The 25,312-nt window shown below is 40.8% G+C and overlaps 1 protein-coding gene across 2 annotated transcripts in view; it reads right to left on the reverse strand.

Moving 5' to 3' along the window:
- Window positions 1-6,112: 6,112 nt before the first annotated feature.
- LOC120559987 (phosphatidylethanolamine-binding protein 4) overlaps window positions 6,113-25,312 on the reverse strand; it is an 84,346-nt gene continuing 65,146 nt past the window's right edge. Inside the window, exons 5-8 of one of the 2 annotated variants that reach the window (XM_039802068.1) lie at window positions 19,894-19,939; window positions 18,621-18,737; window positions 8,448-8,539; window positions 6,170-6,279 (exon numbers count right to left, since the gene is read on the reverse strand). In XM_039802068.1, the coding sequence (XP_039658002.1) occupies window positions 8,466-8,539; window positions 18,621-18,737; window positions 19,894-19,939 (237 nt within the window). In that variant the 3' untranslated portion in view covers window positions 6,170-6,279; window positions 8,448-8,465. Of the gene's footprint in view, window positions 6,280-8,447; window positions 8,540-18,620; window positions 18,738-19,893; window positions 19,940-25,312 lie in introns of both variants that reach the window. The other variant, XM_039802067.1, reaches the window with a different exon arrangement.

Consider the following 25,312-nt stretch of genomic DNA (forward strand, 5'->3'; position numbering starts at 1 on the left):
AGAGTTCTTCTTATGTTTGGATAAAGGTTGTATGATGTCTATGTGACAACGTACAGCTGTGCTCAGGCCTTATTTAATCATCGATTTAAGGGATTTTAGATTTCGATTTTGTGTCCATGTTTTTAGGCTGTGATACAGTGAATGAAATCTAACTGAAAACCTGTTTTATATATGTTAAGAGAACTTCTGATGTCGGTTCATATAACTATTTATAAAAAGACAAACATACTTTGAATGGGACACGGCAGTTCTGGACTGCTTATTTAAAGTTTCAAAAACTAATGACAATGTTCACTGATGAAATACCCTCTGAACTGACTTTAACAACAAATAACACACCTCTGGAGAGTGAATGTGTTAAATGAATTCCTTAATTGTACACAATAAAGCCAAGAATGTATTAGATACATAGATTTTGAACTAAATAACACGAATGCCTGACAGTGTAATGCAGAACAATGCAATGACCTATGACCTCGTAAATTATAAAATATTATAGGCTTACAAAAGGAAGTATTTATAGCAGGGTTATTGCATTACATTACATGGTGTTTGTTCCTGTTATTTTGTCCAGCTCATGAAGTTGCACAGGTTGATGGTTGAGGTTCAATGCAATTCTTTTTTTAGACTTGTTCTGTTTATGCTTCTTGTTCTTGTTCTTGTTCTGTTTATATATATATATATATATATATATATATATATATATATATATATATAAACAGAACAAGAACAAGAACATGTGATGTAAAACATTACATGTATATATATATATATATATATATATATAGTACACACATACACACACACACCAATTGAAATCTAAACCATTACTTGAATATATATATATAAAAAATATATATATATATATATATATATATATATATATATATATATATATATTCAAGTAATGGTTTAGTTGATGTGATGTAATGTTTTGAGTGATTTGCATTGAGTTTTGTGCTTTAGTGGTGGTCGTCTACTTTTGTGGTTTATATCAACTTGCATTTACAGTTAAGTTTTGCTACGTATCCGTTGCATCTGACGTAGACACATCCGCTTTCCCCCTGGACAAAGATGCCTCGGCCCTGGAGTTGAGCAGCCGGCCATGTTTGCAGGGTTACTGTACTTGGCAGTGGGGTCACCATGGAAGGAAGACATTTCTTTTGTTTGTTGAAAAACACTGGTCTAATTAAAGCTATAGTGCGTAGTTTCTGTCCCCCCCATGAGGAATTCTAAGTAATGACAACAACACTGTCGGCGCAGCCACATGATACAAGCCTTCTGTGATCCATGTAATGGTGCAGCGGAGGATAAGCCCCACTATGTAGGGGTGTTATTAGTATAGTTCACCCACACTACTCCCCACACTTTTTTTTTCACCCCACCCCCCTCACACCAGATAGGCTATCTTGACCTTAACTCTTTACTCCTGATAGGGTGATACACCTGTCACAATTGACGTGGGGCATTAACTATCTGTACCGTTACAATGGGATGGACTAATAGCTAGCGGTTGATAGCAGTAGGAGGCCATAACTGCTGTAAAACCCTAAAGAAGAAGAAGAAGTTGGGCTGCCATTTTTCTTTGGACTCATTATTATTGGACGCGTTATTATGGAACCCAGGCAACTTCTAGGCAAGACCCGCCCTTCAATAACATTCACACACTACTATTGGCCAGGCGTCCGAGCCCTGGGTATCCTGTTCTGCCTTTGAGAAAATGAAAGCTCAGATGGGCCGATCTGGAATCTTCTCCTTATGAGGTCATAAGGGGAAAGGTTACCTCCCCTTTCTCTGCTTTGCCCACCCAGAGAATTTGGCCCACCCACGAGAGAGAGACATCATGGCTTTCAAACAAGCAAAGTGGCAGTTGGTCAAGGCCACACCCCCACCCTCCAGCTTGCCCCCCCCCCTCTCTCCTCCTCAATAGCTACAGACACAGAAATGGCACATCCTAAGGAAAGCTCATTGTGGGACTGGCTCTGGTGGCCGTAATTCTGCACCAAGGCTGAATTTCGGGAAAGAGACTTCAGATACAGTATTAGGGGACCACTGAGGCCTATATAAAAGAGACTTCAGATACAGTATTAGGGGACCACTAAGGTCTATATAAAAGAGACTTCAGATACAGTATTAGGGGACCACTAAGGCCTATATAAAAAAGACTTCAGATACAATATTAGGGGACCACTAAGGCCTATATAAAAGAGACTTCAGATACAGTATTAGGGGACCACTAAGGCCTATATAAAAGAGACTTCACATACAGTATAGGGGACAAGCCTATTAAAAGAGACTTCAGATACAGTATTAGGGGACCACTAAGGTCTATATAAAAGAGACTTCAGATACAGTATTAGGGGACCACTAAGGTCTATATAAAAGAGACTTCACATACAGTATTAGGGGACCACTAAGGCCTATATAAAAGAGACTTCAGATACAGTATTAGGGGACCACTAAGGTCTATATAAAAGAGACTTCAGATACAGTATTAGGGGACCACTAAGGCCTATATAAAAGAGACTTCACATACAGTATTAGGGGACCACTAAGGCCTATATAAAAGAGACTTCAGATACAGTATTAGGGGACCACTAAGGCCAATATAAAAGCATCCAAAGAGCACCATGTCATGGGACCTTTAAAATTATATTATTATATTAAATTTTGCATAATTTCTGGCCGTAGCTGTATCCATTCTAGCCACAACCCTGTGACTCAGGGGTAAGACAGTAAGTTTAATACAAGATAAAATCATATATTGTGCTTAAATAATGTATTATATTCAACATGAAATGAAATTAGTACGTATTTTGTCTTTTAATGTAAAGCACTTTGAGTTCACGTGTAATGAAAAGGGCTTCATAAATCAAATTGCCAACAGCTCTGGGAGATCCACGGAAAAGGCTGCCCCAACTGTCGCGTTTTACGGATACAAACACAAGAGAATCCCCTCATGTCAGGTCGAGGACACAGTGTCCTATGGTGTGTCTCCTCGGGGAAAGCTTTTGTGTGGGTCTGTGGTTGGAAAGTTGGCCGGGCCCAGCTGGAACACCTACCCGTTGCCGGCTTATTTCCTCGACTGTTACCTGGGTCACGTGGGGCGGTGTCTAGATCTCTTTGACTGCAGCGGCCCGCTGGCTCCTTTGCATACAGGGGATTCCATGGAAGCTCGTTTTAAAGCAGAGTGGAAAACTGCCCAGGCACTGTGGATACATAGTCAAATTAGTTTTGGTTTTTCCAGGCTTCATGGGGAGGACTACAACTGTTGTTCCTTGCGGTTAGTTAGAGATCCGGAAAGATACAAATGTTCCTATTCACACCAACACACACTGTGCATCCTTGATTTTATTTTATATTTCTTTTGTAATGTGTGTGTGTACACTGCATCTGGCAGTAATGATTCTCTAATAAGTAAATAATCCCCGAAAAGACCTCGCATCTTCAACAGCCTTTCATATCAGATGACCAGCATCACACTTTGAAGTAGAGCTGCAAAGATTAATCGATTAGTTGTCAACGATTAAACTAATCATCAATCATTTTGATAATCGATGAATCGGTTTGAGAACTTTTTTTTAAGAAAGAATAGTTAAAAAATTCTCTGATTCCAGCTTTTTAAATGTGAAAACTTTCAACAAGACTTGGGCTTAGGAAAACACCGATCGTGACAACATTTGTTGATTATTTTCCTTGATTAATCAATTAGTTGTTTGGTCTCTAAAATGTCAGAAAATGGTGAAAAATGTGGATCAGTGTTTCCCAAAAAGCCCAAGATGACGTCCTCCAATGTCTTGTTTTGTCCACAACTCAAAGATATTCAGTTTACTGTCACAGAGGAGAGAATAAACTAGAACATATTCACATTTAAAGCAACACCAAAGCACTTTTCCTCCACTTTTCTTCTTCAGTCCCCCCCTACAGGTTGGACCGAATTGTCCATTACCGTTCTCAATCGAACTACAGATCCGCTACCCGATCTGGCAAATGTGCATAGTGCGGTTTTAGCTGATAGACGGCCGCAAAAGCCAATGCAGAAGTGCCGTTCATCCTGCACTGAAATGTTTTTGGAAACATTTTTCAAGGTACAAAAGAATCTTTGGTGTCGCTTTAAGAAGTTGACATCAGAGAGTTTTTATTTGTTTCTCATAAAAAATTACTCAAAGCGATTAATCGATTATCAAAATGAGTGGCGATTAATTTAATACTTGACAACTAATCGATTAATCTTTGCAGCTCTATGCAAGAACCAAACCAGTCTGGTGGGGTCAAACGCACAGGAAATACATGTGCAAAGTGGCCAGCAGCAGAACTGTTGACATGCATTGAACAGATGTCACACTCAAATCCATCTCGCCAACCGCTCACAACAAGCGCTGAACTGCAGGAAGTCTCCAGTGAAATAAATCTTTTGCAGCAGGGAGCAAAGAAGAATGGAGACTCAAGTCATCATGCATATTAGATCACTTTGTGCCGGTTAGGCAATTGAATTGATTATACAAATTCCTTTTAATTAATGTAAGTTTGAATAAATTAAGAAAATATTAAATGCATTTCGCATATCATCAGGGGACGTGAGAATTTATTTATTTTTATCAGAGAAGGCAATATACTGTGCACCGCTGAACTACAGCTGTCAGTTTTTCTTAATCACAATATTTCAACTCCAACTCTCCTGACATTTGGAGTAAAAATAAACACATTCAAGGAAGCCGAGTGGCAAAGCCCAGCTGTTTTGGCAGGATATCTCCGAGATATAAAGGAGAAGAAAAAAAATGCAGTGTATTTGGAAGTACACATTTTGGCATTTCAATGGTGTACTGATGGATTCAAGTAGGTGGTTTTTGGAAGAATGCTCTCCCACTTGGCATGCCTCACAATGAGTGTAGAATTAGGCTCCACTTGCCAATTGTTTAAAAAAATGTGATTTCATAAGTCAAATAAGATGGGTAAATCAGGGTCAAGAGCGATATTCCAACTGATGGATACTTAACATTTTGTTCAAAAGCAATGAACTGTCTGACTAACTGTGTGCTTGTGTGCATTGTTTTTGTTTGTGGACGCGGCTGCTTTGACTGCTAAGTCGGGGAAGCAAACAAAGCAGATGCAGGACAATTTGATCGATGATCTCCCAGAGTTCATCGGGAGGGCACATAGGGGTTTACCAAGGCTGGCTTAACCACCAAAGGAACAAAAACCTCCATTACCTACTCCTGCCTAGCCCACTGATGAGACACCAAATTGGGGTCAATGAAACCACCAACTAAAGATTGATCATCAGAACATCAAAGTCCCCTCATGTAAATCCAGCCTTTTCCAGACATCGGGGGTATTGATACAAACCCCTCCCAGAGGAGAGTTGCTGGTTAGAAACCAATATTCCTCATGTGGGGGCACTCTGACCCACCTACTCTACAAAGACCCGTGGAGTCTGAAAAAAAGTATCTCCTCGTGAAAGGGTTGAAAAGTTTATCCGCACCATCCTCTACAGACCCGGCAGGTAGGGCCTCTTACGCAACTGTTCAAAGTTCAAAACGGGTTCAAACTCCCAAAGTTACAGTCAAGGACACTTCAACGTATGTTAGAGCAGCTTTTACTTTGAAAAAAAACAGAAACCGAAACAATAAAGGGACCTGAAAGCGCCTTAATGTTTCCAATTGCGGTGAGAGTGGTCAATGGAAATATGATAAACAATTTCACAAACAAGCAAGTTCCCGTTCACCCAACACACCCCAGGCCCTGCGGCCCCTCCCCCCTGTCCTGTCACTCAGTAGAGTATTTTGGTTCAAGTTCCACTGCGGCATCCGGCTGTGTTGCGGTCTCGGTTTCACCTCCCACTTCCTTTTTTTGGCCCTGACGTGTTTCCGCGCCTGAATTAGAATAAACTCTTTCCACACTGAGTTGTGATATCAGGCCGTCTTCCTTCTCTTGTCGACAGTGTTCGGAAACTAATAAGAAATCCCCAGTGAGGTCAAAATCTATCTCCCAAATCCTTCGCTCCAGACCCCGAGACAGAGATAAAGAGCAACATCAAAACCAAGCAGCGTGTGTAACACAAAGAGGAAATCTCTTTCTAGCTCAGCGATAAGACAGAGGCAACGAGAGCTGACCTGGTGCAAGGCAAACATTTATTATTTTATATTATTGTACTGACAGATTCTTCTTTCAGGCATCTGAGCATCCTTCAGGCTTTGAAGTTTTGGGTGAGGAACTGCACCGTGGCAACAGGCTCTCCCAGATCAAACCTTGTGATGAAGGCCCATAGATCCCATTTAGCTGTGGGAGCAGGATGAAACATCAACAACGACATGTATTAGTATTTGCAGATATTTAGAAGGGAGCTTTACTTAAAGGGTAATTTCGTATTTTTCAATCTGGACCCTATTTTCATATGCATTGGGGTCTAAGTGACTAATGTGAATAAAAATCTTTGAAATTGGTCCAGTATTGAGCAAGAACGCTGCGATCGGCAGCCGTGAACCGGGCTGCAATGTAATCGTCAGTTTCCGTCCACTAAAAGTTCTGTTTTTGCCGCTGACAGGCTCAGATTATTATTCTAAGTGACAACATTATGGAAAGGATCCCTACGGAGATAGACCTTTTTTTTAATTTTTTTTTAACTAGAAACAGCTCAGAAATCGCCATCACCAAACCCACCAGACATGTAAATAATCAGGACTTTTAGTGTGTATAGAGCCAGCATATTTCCACCAGACTCCATGTAAATAATCAGGACTTTTAGCGTGTATAGAGCCAGCATATCTCCACCAGACTCCATGTAAATAATCAGGACTTTTAGCGTGTATAGAGCCAGCATATTTCCACCAGACTCCATGTAAATAATCAGGACTTTTAGCGTGTATAGAGCCAGCATATTTCCACCAGACTCCATGTAAATAATCAGGACTTTTAGCGTGTATAGAGCAGCATATCTCCACCAGACTCCATGTAAATAATCAGGACTTTTAGCGTGTATAGAGCCAGCATATTTCCACCAGACTCCATGTAAATAATCAGGACTTTTAGCGTGTATAGAGCCAGCATATTTCCACCAGACTCCATGTAAATAATCAGGACTTTTAGTGTGTATAGAGCAGCATATTTCCACCAGACTCCATGTAAATAATGAGGACTTTTAGCATGTATAGAGCCAGCATATTTCCACATGTAAATGGGTGAATTAAGGGTTTATTTCAACCAAACCAGAGTGGTGATTGTTGGAACAGTGGAAAGATGAACCAAGATGGCTTTTTATAGTTTTATTTCATTTCTGTCAACTTTGAATGAAGTGTGTTTTACGATGACAAAATTACTGTTTATTTAAATGGAGTCTGGTGGGTTTGGTGATGGGGATTTCGGGGCTGTTTCATGTTAAACAAAAAGGATCTTACTCTTTAACTAAAAGGTCTATCTCTGTAGGGATCCTTTCCATAATGTTGTCAGACACTTAGAATAATAATCTGAGCCTGTCAGCGGTAAAAACTGAACTTTTAGTGGATGGAAATTGAAGGTGCGCAATTGCCCATTAACGTTACATTGCAGCTTGTCTCGCTTAATTCTGGACAAATTTCAGAGAGTGTTGTTCCTGTCAGTCACTTAGCCCTAAAATAATTGGAAAAATAGGGTCCAGGTTGAAAACAACCTAAGTTACCCTTTAAAACACAGGTTCGTTTTCAGTCTGATACACTGTATTGCCGATAGATCAAAATAACTAAGCAGTTTAATCTCACACGTTTATAAGACAACATGTTTTTATCCTACATAAATTAAATACAGGCTGAGTGCAATCTCTAGGGCATTACATGAGTGTTTCTCATGACCGCTCGGTCCGTGTTTAAGGGATCTGAGGCCTAACTGAGCAGCACATGGCTCTGGGATGTGAGTCACTGAGAACAGCACTGCTGAAAATAAAACATGTTGCTGTAATGATGGAGGTGGGAACGCAAGGACGTATTGGCAAGAAGATATGATTCAATCGCCTGGCCTGTTTTTTTTTCTTCCCTCCCCTTTTCAACAAACACCAGACGGCCATCCGGCTGGTACGACAATATCACTTCTTAGATTTTGACAACCGCTGATTCCCTGCAGCTTCCCCTCCCTTTACAAAACAAAAAAAGACAAATTCACGATTCTGATTCCAAGGCAACAAAGCCCTGCGTGCTTAAAACTTGCAAACTTCCAACAGATTCTAGAGCGAGTGTCTATCCGTCTGCGTCTTCACATGTTTGAGTGTACATACGACAATGCCGTGCTCCGCAATCTAGGGAATCGCTGACATTCTGGTATTTCCGTATGTGGAGCAACTACATTAACAGCTGCTCAAGAATAGCGTAGGAAAGTTAATCTTTTGAAAAGAAAGCCAACTATTAAAAACAGTTGGTATCTGTAGAGAGAATGGTCTCACAGTCTGACACTGCCTGGATAAAAACGTTACTGCTCTTCACCTCTCGTTGAAAGCTGCTTTACAGGCCTTCGCTGTGGCTGTTTCCTCCATCAGGGAGCCACATTTTGGTTCCTGCAGCGTCACAAAGGATATCTAGGAAAAGAAATGCACTTTGCCGCCGTTGCCACGCACATCAAGTGCACTCACCTCCCATCAATGCAGAAATAAATCAAAAGGATTCATTTACATTTCAGACAAAATGTTTTGTTCAAGGCTGTGATTTCTCAGGCAATTTTCCGAATATATTATTGTATTTAACGTCTATCGAATCTAAGAGTATTTCTTTGCAAATTGGAAAGTTTTAAACTAGGGCTGTCAAAAGCGACACGATAATAGCGAGTTAACGCAAATTCCTTTTAACACCGCTGATTTGTTTGACGCCTGATTAACGCACACGTGTTCTGTGATTTCATAGTTTGGGGAATCAGGAAGCGGTGCAGCAGTAACGTTGCGGATATCTAGCAGAAACAAAGCTCCTTGAGCAGAAATGGATAAAGAAATGGGTCTTTTGAACAGCAGGTTCAGTTTCAAAGCCCTTCCAGATGGTTCTCTCCACAAGACTTAAGTTATTTGCATGTACTGTCAATGTGTACGTATGTCGAGTCTCTAATACTACTTAAGCATTAAAAACTTGAAAAATATCCCTTTTAGAGTACATTCAGAACATATAAAAAATTTGCGAATAATCGTGACTTAACTATGGACAATCATGGGATTTATCGCAATTAAATATTTAAATCGATTGACAGCCCTATTTTCAACACAAAGCACAAAACAAAGACAGTTACTCAACTTTTTGTGGGCTCATGCACCCTTCCTGATGCTCACTACATGTTTAGCTTATGAGACTGACATCACTAATCGCTGTGTCCGGGTTTGCCATGAGGTCAGGTCAGGGTCTGAGCTCAGCTGGGGAAGATGATGAATAATAACCGGGAGATGAGCAGATGAGTACCTGCATCTTGCCAGGTCCCCTCTGTGAATGAGGATTGCCTGCAGAAAGGGCTCCGATAATCAAGTGAGGGCAATGGAGACAAGTGACCTGACTGTATGATAGGGCATGGCCCCGGTGGCCCCTCTGGCCTGTGCTTCAGTGGGAGATAATGCACCGCCTCTGCAGATCCCCAAACTCCCCTGCAAGGTCCCTCACCTTTTAAGGAAAGCTGAGGGGTGAGGCAACACATTTTGCACTGAATATAGGGATATAGTCCACGAGTCAGGAGGCAGATTTTACTCATATCAGTAATTCATAGTATCATAGACTGTAAAAATAATGGACATAGCATAGTGACGTCCCACATTGGTTTTTGGACTGCACGAGTTTGGCCATACGGGCGTCGCGATCTTGTTTTTTTTAAACCTTATATGTGACGACTTTTATCGTTACATGAGGGTGGAGGGTGAAGCTGGGGAGGATGCAGCTAAGCCAGAGTTGTTTATGGTTTTAATGGTGCTGTGCTAAACTAAACGCTAAAGAGGGAAAGTAGCTGATTTTCAACCCTTCTGAAGCAAGTAATCCAGCATAGATTTACCGGCATGTAAACGTGGACCTCCAAGTACTGCCGCCATTCATCCGCATGTACAGCAGAGCAAAAAATCTGCAAACTTTCCCTCAAGTAACCAGCTAATGCTAGCGGTAGCTATCTAGCTTGGTTGGTAGAACACTGAACAACATATTTTTAGGCGACCAAAATGTTCCAGTTAACTTTGATGAGGTAAAAACACACATAAACTCATTATGAAAATGTTTACTGAGGTAATAAATCAAGTGTAGGCTCATTTTCTCTTCTTCTTTTTTTTATATTAATTTTTTGGGGCATTTTAGGCCTTTATTTTCATAGGACAGATGAAGACACGAAAGGGGAGAAAGAGGAGGAATGACATGCAGCAAAGGGCCGCAGGCCGGAGTCAAACTCGCGGCTGCTGCGTAGAGGAGTAATCCTCTATATGTGGGCGCGTGCTCTACCAGGTGATCTACCCAGGCGCCCCGGCTCATCTTCTCTTCTATAGAAACTAGGGGTGGTACGGTTCACAAAACCCACGGTTCGGTCCGTATCACGGTTTTAGGGTCACGGTTTTTGGTTCTGTACGGTTCTTGTTATTTTTTCTTTTAATCTTTAACACTCCAGAATATACTTCAGCATATGATATATAGCTAAAATTAGCATATTGAATACATGTTGCACAAAACATGCACACAGTGGCAGTTCTATATATTGTTTTATTTCATCATAGGTAACATGAAATCCAAAATATTCCCACACACCAGACTATAAACGACGCTGGCGCATCATCCAACTCCGGGCAGCCTCTCTCCCACTGGACATTTCGGCACCCCACTCCACTTGAGGAGCAGTCTGCTCGGTGTCTCTCAAAATCTGACGAAAATCTTTTAAACTGACCTTTGTCGATCTGAAATGAAGACAGATTCAGCAACTGCATGGCCTATTTCTCGCTTAAAATGTTTTCAGAAACACGTTTCGGTGAACTATTTTAGTACAATATGAGATCGTATTCTGAACGAGCCGCCATGACAGTCTGTTTTGAAATTAGGGACCAGCCAGACCCATGTGACGCGATCGTCCAATCAGCTGCCATGGGTTGCGTTTGTCACGCCCATCCCGCTCGTCATTTCCAGTAAGTGTTTTAACATAGGTGTATAAAGTGGGCACTACGGCAGTAAGAGGTTAGTGCACATTAACAGTGTACTGACGAACCGTGCGGTACACACATGCTCCGAACCGAGACTAGCGAACCGAGACTAGCGAACCGAGACTAGCGAACCGAGCGGTTCGGGTGTTTTTTCATGAACCGTACCACCCCTAATAGAAACAGACTTCTTTTTGGAGCTAGTGGAATCGCCCTGTGCTGGAAATTAGATAGAACGCAGGATTAAGGCAATTCAGCTTTGGCTTCACTTTTCAGGCCCATAAGCTTCGTCCATTATTTTTACAGTCTATGATTAATAGCCAAACTTTCTCTTTCCCTTTTTATAAAGGAAAGATAAAGGACCTGCATTATAGTACTTTTAGACAACATTTCGGAGAATGTCACACTAAAGATCATTTTATTGTAGACTAACGATCAGACGGAGAGTCAAAACCAGGTGCAGCTTGTAGTACTTTACACACATAATCCTGTCTAAAGCTGTGCAATCATTGGGTGCAATCCAAAGTGAGGTAAATTCATAATATCTGGTGCTATCACGCTGGCTGGTACCCTGCAAATGCCTAGACTTACAAGTGACCTTAAAATAGGCTGGTATCTGTTTGTAGTGCAGAGACGTGTTTCTGCCTCTCCCATCTGCCTGCTCATGGAAAGGACAGATAGTGTGGGACCCGAGGGCGATGTTAAAGTCTTCCTGCCTACCCTTTTGTTTCCACCTTGCTTCTCCGTCTGGGTATGGCAGGAAGATCGGGACTGCTGTGAGGTGACACAGAACTGCTACATTTAGTGGTGTGGGCGGTGTCCCTGTTAAACCTCTTACAGTGTCTCGAAAAATACTCAAAACCAAGTGATGCGGTTCAGCGCAGTAGAGTGAGAGGAGTCATATCAGGGTAAGAGCTTTACTGAGCTTTATCATGTAACATTCACAGTTATAATAATGCGATCCTTATAACAAGGGGGGGGGGGGATTGTTTGTAGACTTCAGAGGTCAGGGGTCAGCCGCAGAACAGTGCCTCTGGAGTGTCTCCCTCAGAGAGGATTCAGCGGCTGTGGAGGGACCAGGGTCGAGGAACGATACCGAACATCCTGCAGTCAGTATAGCAGCCTACATTGCAGAGCTGCAAGATGAATCGATTAATCGCTAACTATTAAATTAATCACCAACTATTTTGATAATCGATTATCGAGTCATTTTTTTTATAAAAAAAGCAAACATTGTCTGATTCCAGCTTGTTAAATGTGAATATTGTTCTAGTGTCTTCTCTGCTCTGTGACAGTAAACTGAATATCTTTGAGTTGTGGACAAAACAAGACATTTGAGGACGTCATCTTGGGCGTTGGGGAACAGTGATTGACGTTTTCACAATTTTCTGACATTTTATAGACCAAACAACTAATCGAGAAAACAATCAACAAATGAATTGACTATGAAAAATAATCGCTATTTGCAGCCCTACTGTACTGTTACCAGCCGCAACAGTGACGCTGGTATTGGTTTCACCTTGTGAGTCTCTGTGTGTGTGTGTCATCATGGCAAAATGTGGTCCTGGAGACACCTACTGTAGCGGGAACTACCACAGAGGCAGTTTTAAGTACTTTGCCAGGTGTTTAAATGTCTGTGGACAGATTTTGTCACAGCGTTAGCGTCACAACGGTGCAAGATGCAGTCACAAAACTTTAAAGGTGTGTAGTTGAGATCAAAGTAAAAGCCAAGTTTCGAAGATGAGCACTGGAAGATGGTCTCTAGTTACCAAATGCTGTCACCTTGGTGGGGACTCCATATTCAATCTTAAAAGGGGGTATGTTGCATGCTGAATTATATTCGCTAACACTTTACTTGATGGTATCTACATAAGAGTGACATGACACTGTCATGAACACATGACACTGTCATGACACATGAACCCTAACCATAACCCTAACTTGTCATGACAAAAACTGAATGACACTTACTAAAAGAAGCTCTACCTCATAAATGTTTATGACACGTTCATGATAGTGTCATGTCACTCTTATGTAGATAACTTCAAGTAAAGTGTAACCTTATATTCAATAAATGTCATAATTCACATTGCAGAAAATAAATGACCCACACAATTGATCAATTATCAGAATAGTTGCTTATTAGTTTTCTGCTGATCAACTAACTGGTTAATCAACTAATCGTTTCAGCTCTATTTTTAATATTGATTCATCATTAAATTGTGAGAAAATAGTAAAAATGCCCATCGTTATTTCCTACAGTCCGAGGTAACATCATTGCATTTCATGTTTTATCATTTACCATCACGTACGACAAAAGAAAAGAAGCAAATCTAGAAGCTGTAACTATGTAATATTTGGCTTTTTTGTAAATGAATTCATATAAACAATTAATCTGTAGATCGTCTAATTGTTTTATCTCTACTTTGATTATTCATTTCAGCAGTGGTAACACTATATGAAGCTATAAATCTATGAGGGGAGTTGAGGAAAAATCTTGAAACTTATCTCGAACCCAACGAGCGAGAAAAAAAAGAAGCCAAAATTCAAAACGTCAAAGTGTTCCTTTAAGGCAGCCGACTCCTGGCTGAAACTCAGGCCTGCTGTAGCAACCAAATCCTGGCTCTGTTGACTCCACGCAGCTCTGATTAATGGTAGAGGCTGTGGGTGGGTGGTAGACATGGATCTGCCCATTACCACACTGCAACATTGCAAATGGCTTCAATTACTGTGGAGTGTGCTGAGCTGGCAGTAGGGGCTCTAGGAGGCAAGATGAGCAACGTGCACCATCCAGCAGCTAACTCCACTGTGATCCGTTCATTCACACAACATGATCGCCGTCTACATCCTCTGCCTTGCAAAAAAATGGAGGGGGAAAAAAGACGATAATTGATAATTTGATTAAATTTTTTTCAACTTTTGCTTTAATTTTCAGCCAATAAGTCTGATGCTATTCTTCCGGTGATCATTACCATTTTTGTTTCTGATGAATCAGAAAGTTGAGGTCGCATTCAGGAGACAGGGGGTTGAATGTGTGAACGGTAGGGCTGCGTACCAAATTCAATACTTTTTAGGCACTGACCAAATTGCCTCCTTAGAGTATCGAAAATTGCCACGTCATTCAATACCTAAGGAGTGAGCCAATAAGCATGCAGCATGCTTCTACCAAGATCTAATAATGCTGCTGATTGGCTGTCTAACGTAACGTTACACGTTGTATAGACACGCAGGAAAAACTCTACGTTACGCACAGAGACGGGGCGTACGTAGTAGGAGCTGAGAAATAAATAAAAAGATGTGTGCCATGATGTGTAATGTTGTAATATCTTTTTGTTATAATGGATTTTATTAAATTGGTATCGAAAAAAGTATCGTCCAGGAACCGATATCGAAGTCACATTACTGGTATCGGTAACGGTATCGAACATTTTTTAACGATACCCAGCCCTGGTGAACAGTGCATGTGCAAACCAGAGACTGAAAAAAAGATGGAAGACACGTATACACTTCCTCCCACTGTACAAAAGTGAAGCCGAAATATCCCGGATACGGGCGCCACCATCTTGTAATTTTGGAGCCAAAAGGTGTGTTTCATTTTGCATACTTCCATGAGTACCCTTTTATAACACGGTCGTTATGCACTGACCGGACGACTCTTCTCCACGTATCGCCAGCTATTGTCGCCCGCCACAATATATAACGATAAGTCAGATATATTTCTCACTATCTGACTACAGTATAGTGGCACTGAAAAAAACACAAGCATAAATTACATTTGTATAGTTCAGTGTTCGCCGTTTCAATCACAAACGCTGCAGCTTCCTCGCCTGCTATATTCACAAGTTTGAAAATACGTTGGCGGCCCCGTAGCTTCCGCTCCGTAGCAAAGATGGTGGCCATTGAGGGCGAGTAGAGTTCATCGTTCTACACTCAATGTTTTGACCGTCTTGAGTGCAGCATCCTGGTACTTGTACTGCAGCATTTAGCAATACTTTGTTAGCATGAACGCATTATGCACACAAAATAGCAAGTGTAAAGTAGAGAAGTGCATGATTTGAGACACAGCATAAGTCTGCGCGGTAGTGATCGGGCGAAGGAGCCGCGGTATCAAGGTCCCGCCCATATACTCGCCGGACCAATCGTGAGGCAATCCTAGCTGTCAATCGTGATGTTTCAGCCCATTTTTATAGCATCAAATAATTGATAAAAACCAAACTGATCAGAAAAATTAACACTTGAACAAACATCAGCGTGATCAGAACTACCTAAAATGACAGGAAACATCTTTATGAAATTATTTGAAGTGTACTTTGATTTTTTAGTTTGGCCATGTCCATCTGCTAAAATGGAGGGGGCGGGGTTTATGACCTATACTGCAGCCAGCCAACAGGGGGTGATCCAGATATTTTAGCTTCCCTTTTAAAAGTCTATGTATTAACCCCTGGTGCAAACTACCGTGCAGGCTGAAACAACACTAGATGGCCTCTATCAAGGCCTCCGTTTCCCTACCACGGAAACGACAACATTGCTTTGCTTGACAAACTGACTCGGCAGCACAAAACAGTAGCAGGACATGTTGACGGCTTGCCAAGTGGCTGACAAGTATCACGAGGGCCTGTGTGCCCACGCCTGCCCCCGACCCTGGCACAGGGGCAGCCTCCAGTCAGGGACAGCCTTCCTGAGCCAGAGCGAAGGGGATTCCCTACGATCACGCCCCTGTGCCCGGTGCCAAGAGCGCAGCCCCCCTGTAGTTCCTTGTGTAACAAACCAGCTGTCTCCATCAGTTCACTGACCCACATTCATAACCTTATCGCAGGAGGCACGGCAGACTCCCATGGTTCCGCAAAACAGCCCTACTCCACCTCTCATTGTTCACCCCCTGGACTACTCAAGTGATGGTCAGAGATGAAAAGAAAAAAAGACGACAAATTTGCAATGAAATTGAGTCAATGACTGCGCTACTGGAAGTGGAAAACGATCATTAGGAGTCTCCCACCCACGACTAAATGCTCTCCCTTCGCAAATCACATCAATTAATGTCACGGGCTATGAAAAATGCTCTCTGTGTCATACCACATGGAGGGAGGACAGACGCTAATAAGTGAACATACTTAACGGAGGAGGTGGGGAGACATGGGATTCCCTCCGTTCCTCTTGTCTGTGCGTGAATACAGCTCTCATGGCCAAGTGAAGGCCATCAATAATACAGCAGGTACACCATTGAATTCAACCAAACCATAATATCTGTAAAATTGATTTTCTTTTCTATTCATAAACCATGACTAGGCTTTTATTCTTAATATGTTGCGCAGTGTCGATTTCCCTTATTACTCTCCTTACAAGGGCAGTTATGCTCTCCAGAATTGACCCATCAAATGAGACATTTGATTATCCAAGAGTGAATTTCTTAATTTAATTTCCCTTGAATAGGGAGAACAGTATGCAGGAGAGAGGAAGTGCAACAGCGGGAGTTAAACTCATCCAGTAGATTAAGGATGGGTGGATCCACTCAGTTCAATCGCTTCATAATGTGTGGGCAACTACTGTATTGGAGCTGGGTGCAGAAAACAAGTGTGCTCCAGGTTGTTTTGCACAAAAAAATATATTAAAATATTCTAAATAGCAGGCTATTATTCATGCTACTATTTCTTCAGCTTAACCAGTTCTGACACAATAAGTGAACACCTTAACAATATCTCCCCAATTGTGAGTTTGGATACGAAAAATACTCCAAAGTACATCTCTTTTGACATTTCTCTTTCCAGAGGTTTCAACATCAAACAGACCTGAGCCTAATGTGCCGGGATTGTTTGCTGACATAGCTGTCAAAACTTCAAACAGCAGAGACTGGCAGCTTCACTCATTCACGGCCGCAGCGCTTGAAGTCTCAAACCGCCCTGATCTCCCCTCAAATCAGCGGCTGTGACCCGAGTAGAACAGACAGACGGGCACGCCTCCTGCGAGGTGCCGTACCGTAAATCCAAGCGCTGTTTCCCGCCCTTCAAGAGACTTTTCTTCAGGGGGAAGAAAAGTCAGAAAACCTCAACTTTAAAGAAAACAATAACTCTGCTTTCTGCAAGACAAACACTGTTTGTCTTTTGAGAGACAAACTAAGAAAGTAATCTGGAGATAATATCAACAGTAATCAAGGTTATAAGTTAATGTACACCGTTCATGTGTACTGACATGGCCGATAAGGTTTTCAGATTTTAGCGGGAGGCTAACGGGACGTGGTCAGGCAGACATGTGCAGGTGTGCGTGGGAGCCAACAATACTTGCCTTGACTCTGCAGGCTTTAAAACTGCAGCAGACTTGCTCACTAACCTCATTAACATTTCCCTTGTTAAGTTCAAGCACTTGGAGAAAATGATCCAAATGCTTCGATTAAATGTTCATAATTGTTGGTGAAGTAAGCGAGTGTCCTGAGAAAACACAGCCACAAAACAAAAACCTAGGCTTAAAGGTGTTTAGATGGTGTCTGGCTGGGGTGTCTCGGGACATTATATAATAAATCAAATTACTAATAATAGCAACTAATAATACCAAATAAGGAAACGTTTCACCCTGAGAAAAGGATTAAGCCCACTCAAACAAAACAAGGCAAAACCTAAATCAATTTATAAAACGGGTAGCTCAAATAAAGCTAAGTGGTTCATAGCCGTCATATAATAACCATACAAAGGCTATTATAAGCCGTTCATTTGCACACACACTGCTATGACACAGAGCTAAAATCGGCTAGTATCCCTTCAACTGTACGGTATATTTAGAATATTTTCACCACTTTACCTTCTGTCAGAAGGCCCTTTACGATGGGGAACTGAAGCCCTTTTCTATGCTCTCTTCAAAGCCACTTTTATCCATGGATAAAAACAGCAATTTCACCTCGCATGAAACGGGAGATGCTGGTCTGATGCCGTCTCGATCGGTTGGTTTCTTTGTGTTATAATGTGCCTTTCTTTAGCTTTAAGCAAAAGAAAGTCTGCACTAGCTGCTAGTGAAGGCTAACGTTAGCTGCGCTGCGTTCCATTCACAACCGCATCGGTACAGTTTGTGCAGGCAGCCAGCCTAGGAGGGCCTATTTTATTGTGAGCATGCTTAATAAAAATCTATTTAAATTGAACTGTGACTATAACTTTCACATTGGAACTATGGGTCGAGTCGGTCCGAACACCGCCCCTTAGCTGTGATACAATCACAACATACCACGGCCTGTTGATAGCTATTGCTTAAATAATGTTGTAAAATGACAACTTCCTACTGTATGTAAAAAAATGGAATAATCTATTTGCTAATTCTTACAAAAACACCTGCAGTAGCCTATAAAAGTACCGCAAAACCCTATAATGTGGTTAATTTGAAAAGAAATGTTTGAGTCTGGAGTTTTTTAATGCCTTGGTGCCATCTTTGTATTGCTGATTCAACAGCTGTTGGCAGTTGTGTTGATCAGATGGTATATGATAGATGATACTGCAGTGGCTAACAGGACTGTGAACTCAAGGTGCTGGTGAGCGGCAGTCAATACCGGAAGATGACTTCTCCTGCTTGGTGAGGGACACCGGTGCGTCTGGGTGCTGCTCAAACAGCATGAACTGGTAGCGGTGAAAACCAGATGTCTGTGGCGGGGTTGGCCGTTGATAGTCTGCACGGAAAAACAAAAGAATCACAAACAGGAGAGCTGAGATTGGTGATATTACAAAGCAATATACTGTACACGATTAGGACAATGATCCAACTAAAATCTAACACTGGGCTAAATCTCTGAAGTCCCAGTTCTTTCCATTCGTTCATGGATTATTAGATCTAGATTACAGTAAACAAATGGTATCTGTAGATCCATGAAATTATAACCCTTAATTCCTGGTGTTCTGCAGTCACAAGCGGGCTACAGTTTAAATTGGATAAATCCTCTTAGATCAACACCAACCCTGCAAACACACCCAACTTTACTCTATCATTGACTACGTTTACATGCACATAATATACCTTGTTTTGCACTTATTCTGAAAAAGACAATATTTCAATTAAGCTGCTTACATGGCTAATGAAAAAAGCCTCCCTCTTTCATTCCTTCAACCACCTCCTTGAAAATGAATGATGAATACCCAAGTCCTTGATAATGTTTAAAAGTAGCTGTGTTTCTCCTCCTTTTAGTTTGGCCGTGCAGCCCTGCAAACTGTCAGCTGATTGGTTTGTGTCCAACAACCATAGCAACGCACAGAGCTGACCGTAATCCGTAAACAGGCAAGAGGCCGTAAACTGTCACAAACTGCGGTAAAAACCCTGATTGAGACGCCGATTCTGAACGCCCTGTATACATGTCCAAAGAATGCTTCTAAAACCCAGAATAATACCGGCATATCCCACATGTCTTAATCACAAAATGCTAAACTCAGGAAACAAAGGCCTTATTCTGAATATCCAAACAGAAAATGCTGTTTACCTGACCCGTATTGCATTCGAAATATTGTCATATTCGGAATAATAGTGAAATATTAGTGTGCATGTAAACGTACTGAGTTCACATCTGACTCTCGGTTCTACTGTTGTTGTCGTTACTTCCGTTACACTAAAACAATGGCAGGTAGGAACCAAAATGACCCGGAGGCAAGGGGTCATGAAGGAGCAACTTAAATGTTACACATGTAAACAAAAATGATATTTAAATTGTTAAGTGACATTGAAATAAAAACTAAAGAAAAATAAACTAAAAATAAAGCTTATAACTGAGTAGGATACACGTATGTAACTAAAGTGAATCAAGATATAATGAATGGTAAATTGAAAACCATACTCACTAGTGAGGGCCGTCCCACGTATCTGCCCTTTCTTGAGTGCATCGCCCTGGTAATTCAGACACAGAGTTGGTTAGGCAAAGAATTTGGAAGATTTATGAAGAATAGTTAGGCCATAAAGCAACTAAAAATAAAAGACAAACAATTCGACAAGAAAGAAAATACAGTGGGCCATTGCACTGCTTCATACAACACAACTAGGGCTGCAACTAACAATTATTTTCATTATTGAATAATCTGATGATTATTTTCTTGAGGAGGCCAACTCCCAGTTTATCAAATTCCAAGGTGTCCTTTAAATGTCTTGTTTTGTCAGAAGATATTCAATTTAATATGATATAAAAACAGAACATAAATCTCCATATTTTAGAGACTTAAAAACTGCACTTTTTGCATGGAAAATTACTAACTGTTGCAGCTCTAAACACAACATGCCACTTTTCTCTCAGAGTTTTGTGATCCCACAGCCAAATATTCTGCACTCGCCTAGCTCAGTGGTCTGTGCTTGAATTACCACACAACTAAAGAGAGGCCATTTAATTCCCAAGCCAGTTTTATTCGGAGCCGCTGTTGTTACCGTCTAACCTGATGAATTCTGACTACGTTAGACATATATTGTCATTTCAAGAGATTTTAGCAAGCATAGATACAATATAATAATATGACACTGAAACGTAGGTGATTAGAAAAAGACAATTATTTGTCGCTAGTAATCTAAAAATAAAAAAGACCGTTCCCAAGCAAATTAAACCACTAAGTGGATTTCCAGGTAGCAATGTCCCATATTATTAATTGTATATTAACTTCCTGTTGCCTAGAAACAGACATCAAGTCCCCAGATGTGAAGCGCAGACCTTTTATAAGCATTTTCTGCTGTATGTTTGTCAGGTTAAACTCCCTCATCCCCAGGAAGCACAGTCAGGCACCTCACACTGCAAACTGCACACAGGAATGTTTGTTTATTAGACTTGGGTGCTTTCTGCAGGACGGCTGCATCCTTGAGTGGGAGGTAGAGAACTAAATATATTGTCGTTTGTGAAATGGCCCGAAACCCACTTGAGGTACGCATGGAAGTCCCCATCACAAGCATCAGATATCAGGTCTCAGCACCTATTTCTGTCCTCCTTTTTCTCCACACACAGGCTCCCCCCACAGGGAGAAAAAAGGTACTGTGTTACTAGACAGCATGCAAAGACAAAAGACACGCAGGACAAAGGGCTTTCACCCCCCTCATCTCATTTCATCCCCACAGTTTATAGTAGTGTGGAACCATAAAGCCACATCTCTCTTTGGGGACGTAGACTTTAAATACAGCACTTCCTTAAAATCAACTCACTTGCACCTTTTGGACATTTTTGAAAATCTGATTTTAAACCTCCAAACTTCTACCTCTAAGTAGTTGGATTTTCTTTTGTACTAGTTTATCAAAACTTCTGTGTAGTTGTTTTTTCTTGTTTTTCGTTTCTTTGTCTTTGTAACGGCCTTGATGTCGTTGTAAATGAGGGACGCCCCTCAATGATCTTTTGAGTAGAAATAAACGTTGAATGACTGAATGTAGAGTTCATTTTTTCACATTTTGCACTCCCCAATTGTGACCTATTTTTTTCTATAAAAGGATGAAAATAATACACTGTTGGAAAGACAACTCGATCCCCCTATTTCAGTAATCTAATAAATAACTTATTATTAGTGTTGAGTTTATATTTTCGACAAGGCAATGGAAAGATTGTGTTGGCTTTCGGGGTCATATGTAAGTAAGTAAGTAAGGTATATATATATATATATATATATATATATATATATATATATTAGCAGGCCCAAGTGCTTCACATTTAAAACAATTACACATTACAAGCAATAAAGAAGACAGACAGCAACGATACACAGCACAGAGCGTCTAGTCATAAGTACACAGTGTGTCTTTAAATCTACGCCAGAATGACTAAGATATACTTTGTAATGAATCATGACTTTATAAATAAGAGCAAAGACAAAATGACAAAATATGTTCAAGATTCAAGATACTTTATTGTCATTGTATGGACGCAACGGAATTACGTTGGTGGCAATCACTGCAGCAGCAGTAAATAAATAAATAAACAAAAGATACAAATGTGGAGATGCTGCTTGGAGTTGACCATGGTACAAAGTGCCGATTAAAATGTTACAACTCTACTGTCAACAGTACACAGTGTGTCTGTAAATCGACGCCAGAATGACTCAGATGTGCTTTGTAATGAATCATGATTTTATCATTTATATTTGACTCTTTCAGTAACAAAATGTAGCAGCAACAAAGCATGTGTCCTCTATTGTGCATCCTGTCATCTTTAATCCTGTAACTTCTGTTTAGGAGGTTTAGCAGTTAAGTATTCAAGTGCAGAGCACCAGTATTTAAACAGCCTGCTAAAAATCTGAAGATTAGTTTCAACTGTGAGTATCTTCATCCACTGATCAGCGAGAAAAAAAACGAAGCTTTATTTAGAAATAGCAAGAGTCCTGCAGCCTGCAGGATCCAAACCCATTGCCATAGCAACAGGTAGTCAACATTCGAGCGTGCAACATCTTCCCACATCTCATTGCTCGGCTCTCGCTCCCTCTCCGTTGCACCCTCTGCCCTTTTAATTTCATTACAATACACGGAGCAAAAACAACAGCAAATGAATGTAAAATTGAAATTCTGCCAAACAATAAAAGACAAGTCAATCACACTGCAGAATGCACACTGAATCGCATATATTAAAAATCACAAGATATCAAAAAAATCTAAAAAAGAATCCGTTTTGTGGTTGTGGTGGTGTATCTGTTCCCGAGCAGAGCGGGTAGTTGTGACAGGGCAGGGCTGTGTTGAGGCCGCTGAGAGACTCCTGATGTTCACTGGGGAGTGACGGACTCGCTCACACTAATCTACAGGAACCTCTCACATGGTGGGCGTCCTCCCTCAGGGACCCTGCTGTGGGGGCGGGACTCAGGGCGTGAAACGTTCCAACCACTAGATGATTGACAGCTGCTCGCTGTGTTAATTGTGCGTTAAGAAAGGTTCAGCTGAAAGTATGGGTTTCAATGCGTGTGTCGTTTTATTCTTGCAGTCATTTTTGTCATTAGAAATACACTTGAAAAGTTTTTAATAGAACTAAACTAACGATTATTTTCATTCTCGATTAATCGATTAGTTGTTTGGTCTATTAAGTGTCGGAAAATGGAGTAAAATGTGGATCAGTGTTTCCCAAAAAGCCCAAGATGACGTCCTCAAAAGTCTTGTTTTGTCCACAACTCAAAGACATTCAGTTTACTGTCACAGAGGAGAGAAAAAACTAGAAAATATTCACATTTAAGAAGCTGGAATCAGACAATGTTTTACTTCTTTTTCTCCATAAAAATGACTTAATCCAATTAATTGATGATCAAAATAGTTTGCCATTGATTTAATAGTTGACAACTAATCAATTAATCTTGCCTGCTCTAGTTTATAATACATGTTGTACAGCTGAATTTGTGGACAAAGATCAAATGCAACAGCGCGTCCTGAAAATTTAAACGATGACTCCGTTGATTCAAGTTTTACTTGAGCGGTTGGAATTCACTGTTTGACATAATTAAATTCAACTAAAGCCTCTCAACCCTGCTAAATGATTTTCTTGTCAACCCCACCCGTGCAAAATCTGGGAATGATGATGTCATAAATTAGGGATTATAATGTGATTACAAGGCTCGCACAACGTCTGTTACAACCAGCCGATTAGCTGGTGAACAAGTATAAGTTGTGTCAACTACAGTTTTGCAGCATGGATGATAGATGGCATGGCTGCTTGCACCACGGAACGTTTTTCATTTAGGAAATCCATTACAGTTTTGTTAGGGGGAATCAAAAGCTGCATGGCGCATTGATGAAGTTAATCTTCGATCAATGATATCCTCAGATAGGATGATACTCTGAGGCTCAGGGTTAGAAAAGTCAAAAGCGTTGAGACTCCACACCTCAGACACAGTAAAGCTCCCCAATAAAAACAAGACAGTACACACTTTACATAGTAAGGATAACTATCTTAATATTATATACTAGGGCGATATGCTTTTGTCCTGATTCGATTATTTCACGATACATGGGTGATAGTTCAATTTGTATTGCGATTTTCATTTATTGCGATTCGATGGAATTGAGTATTGCGATGCTCTTTTCCTTCTTTCTTATCAAACAGAAGTTGAAGAATACAATTCTACAAACAATATATCACGAGACATTTCTCGTAGTTTTCTAAGAAATCATTTATTTTATTTGTAAAGAAGAACATAACATGGATTTTCTGCTTTCGCTGGAAACGATGATGATGCAGTTGCCGTCAGCGGTAAACAGAAAATATTTAGGTGACTCATTGTAAAAAAAATAAATATATATATCGATACTAGGAAAAAAGAATAAAAATCTTCGCAAAAAAAAATCACGATACATACGTGAATCAATTTTCCCCCACTCCTAATGGAAACCATGTCTGTCAATAATTGACATCCCAAAAGAATATAAACTCATGGATGTACGCATAATTTATGTAATTATGGTTTAATGATGTGTGTATGAATCTATGTAAGGAATATATAATAAAGGGCTTCTGCGTTCAATCTACGCCGTGGCTACGTACGTAGGTACGTGGAGACACAGACCCGACGAGCACCTCTTGAAAAATGTAACTACACATCGCTCGGCCGTGGCTTGGTAGCGTTGCATCTCCTGTGACTCATTTCCTGGTTCTCCTTCTCCATAAACAACATGAAATCAAGGAGAGGATTAACTTTTCCTGCTACAGAGTTCCCACCGTGGTCAGAAAGAACAGGGGAGACGCTTTGTTTCTCTCACTATGACTCTAGAGTCGGTAGTCGCTCCGAAGCTAATTGCCGTCACTCTCTCACTCGCTCTACCACGCACCACACACACACACACACACACACACACACACACACACACACACACACACACACACACACACACACACACACACACACACACACACACACACAGGCCCTGCTATTCTCTTAAAGGTCCCATGACATGGTTCTCTTTGGATGCTTTTATATAGACCTTAGTGGTCCCCTAATACTGTATCTGAAGTCTCTTTTATATAGACCTTAGTGGTCCCCTAATACTGTATCTGAAGTCTCTTTTATATAGACCTTAGTGGTCCCCTAATACTGTATCTGAAGTCTCTTTTATATAGGCCTTAGGGGTCCCCTCTTACTGTATCTGAAGTCTCTTTTATACAGACCTTAGTGGTCCATTTGAATTTTTTTTATATAGACCTTAGTGGTCCCCTAATACTGTATCTGAAGTCTCTTTTATATAGACCTTAGTGGTCCCCTAATACTGTATCTGAAGTCTCTTTATATAGACCTTAGTGGTCCCCCTAATACTGTATCTGAAGTCTCTTTT

The sequence above is a fragment of the Perca fluviatilis genome, chromosome 6 (genome assembly GCF_010015445.1).
Source record: "Perca fluviatilis chromosome 6, GENO_Pfluv_1.0, whole genome shotgun sequence".
Lineage (NCBI taxonomy): Eukaryota > Metazoa > Chordata > Actinopteri > Perciformes > Percidae > Perca > Perca fluviatilis.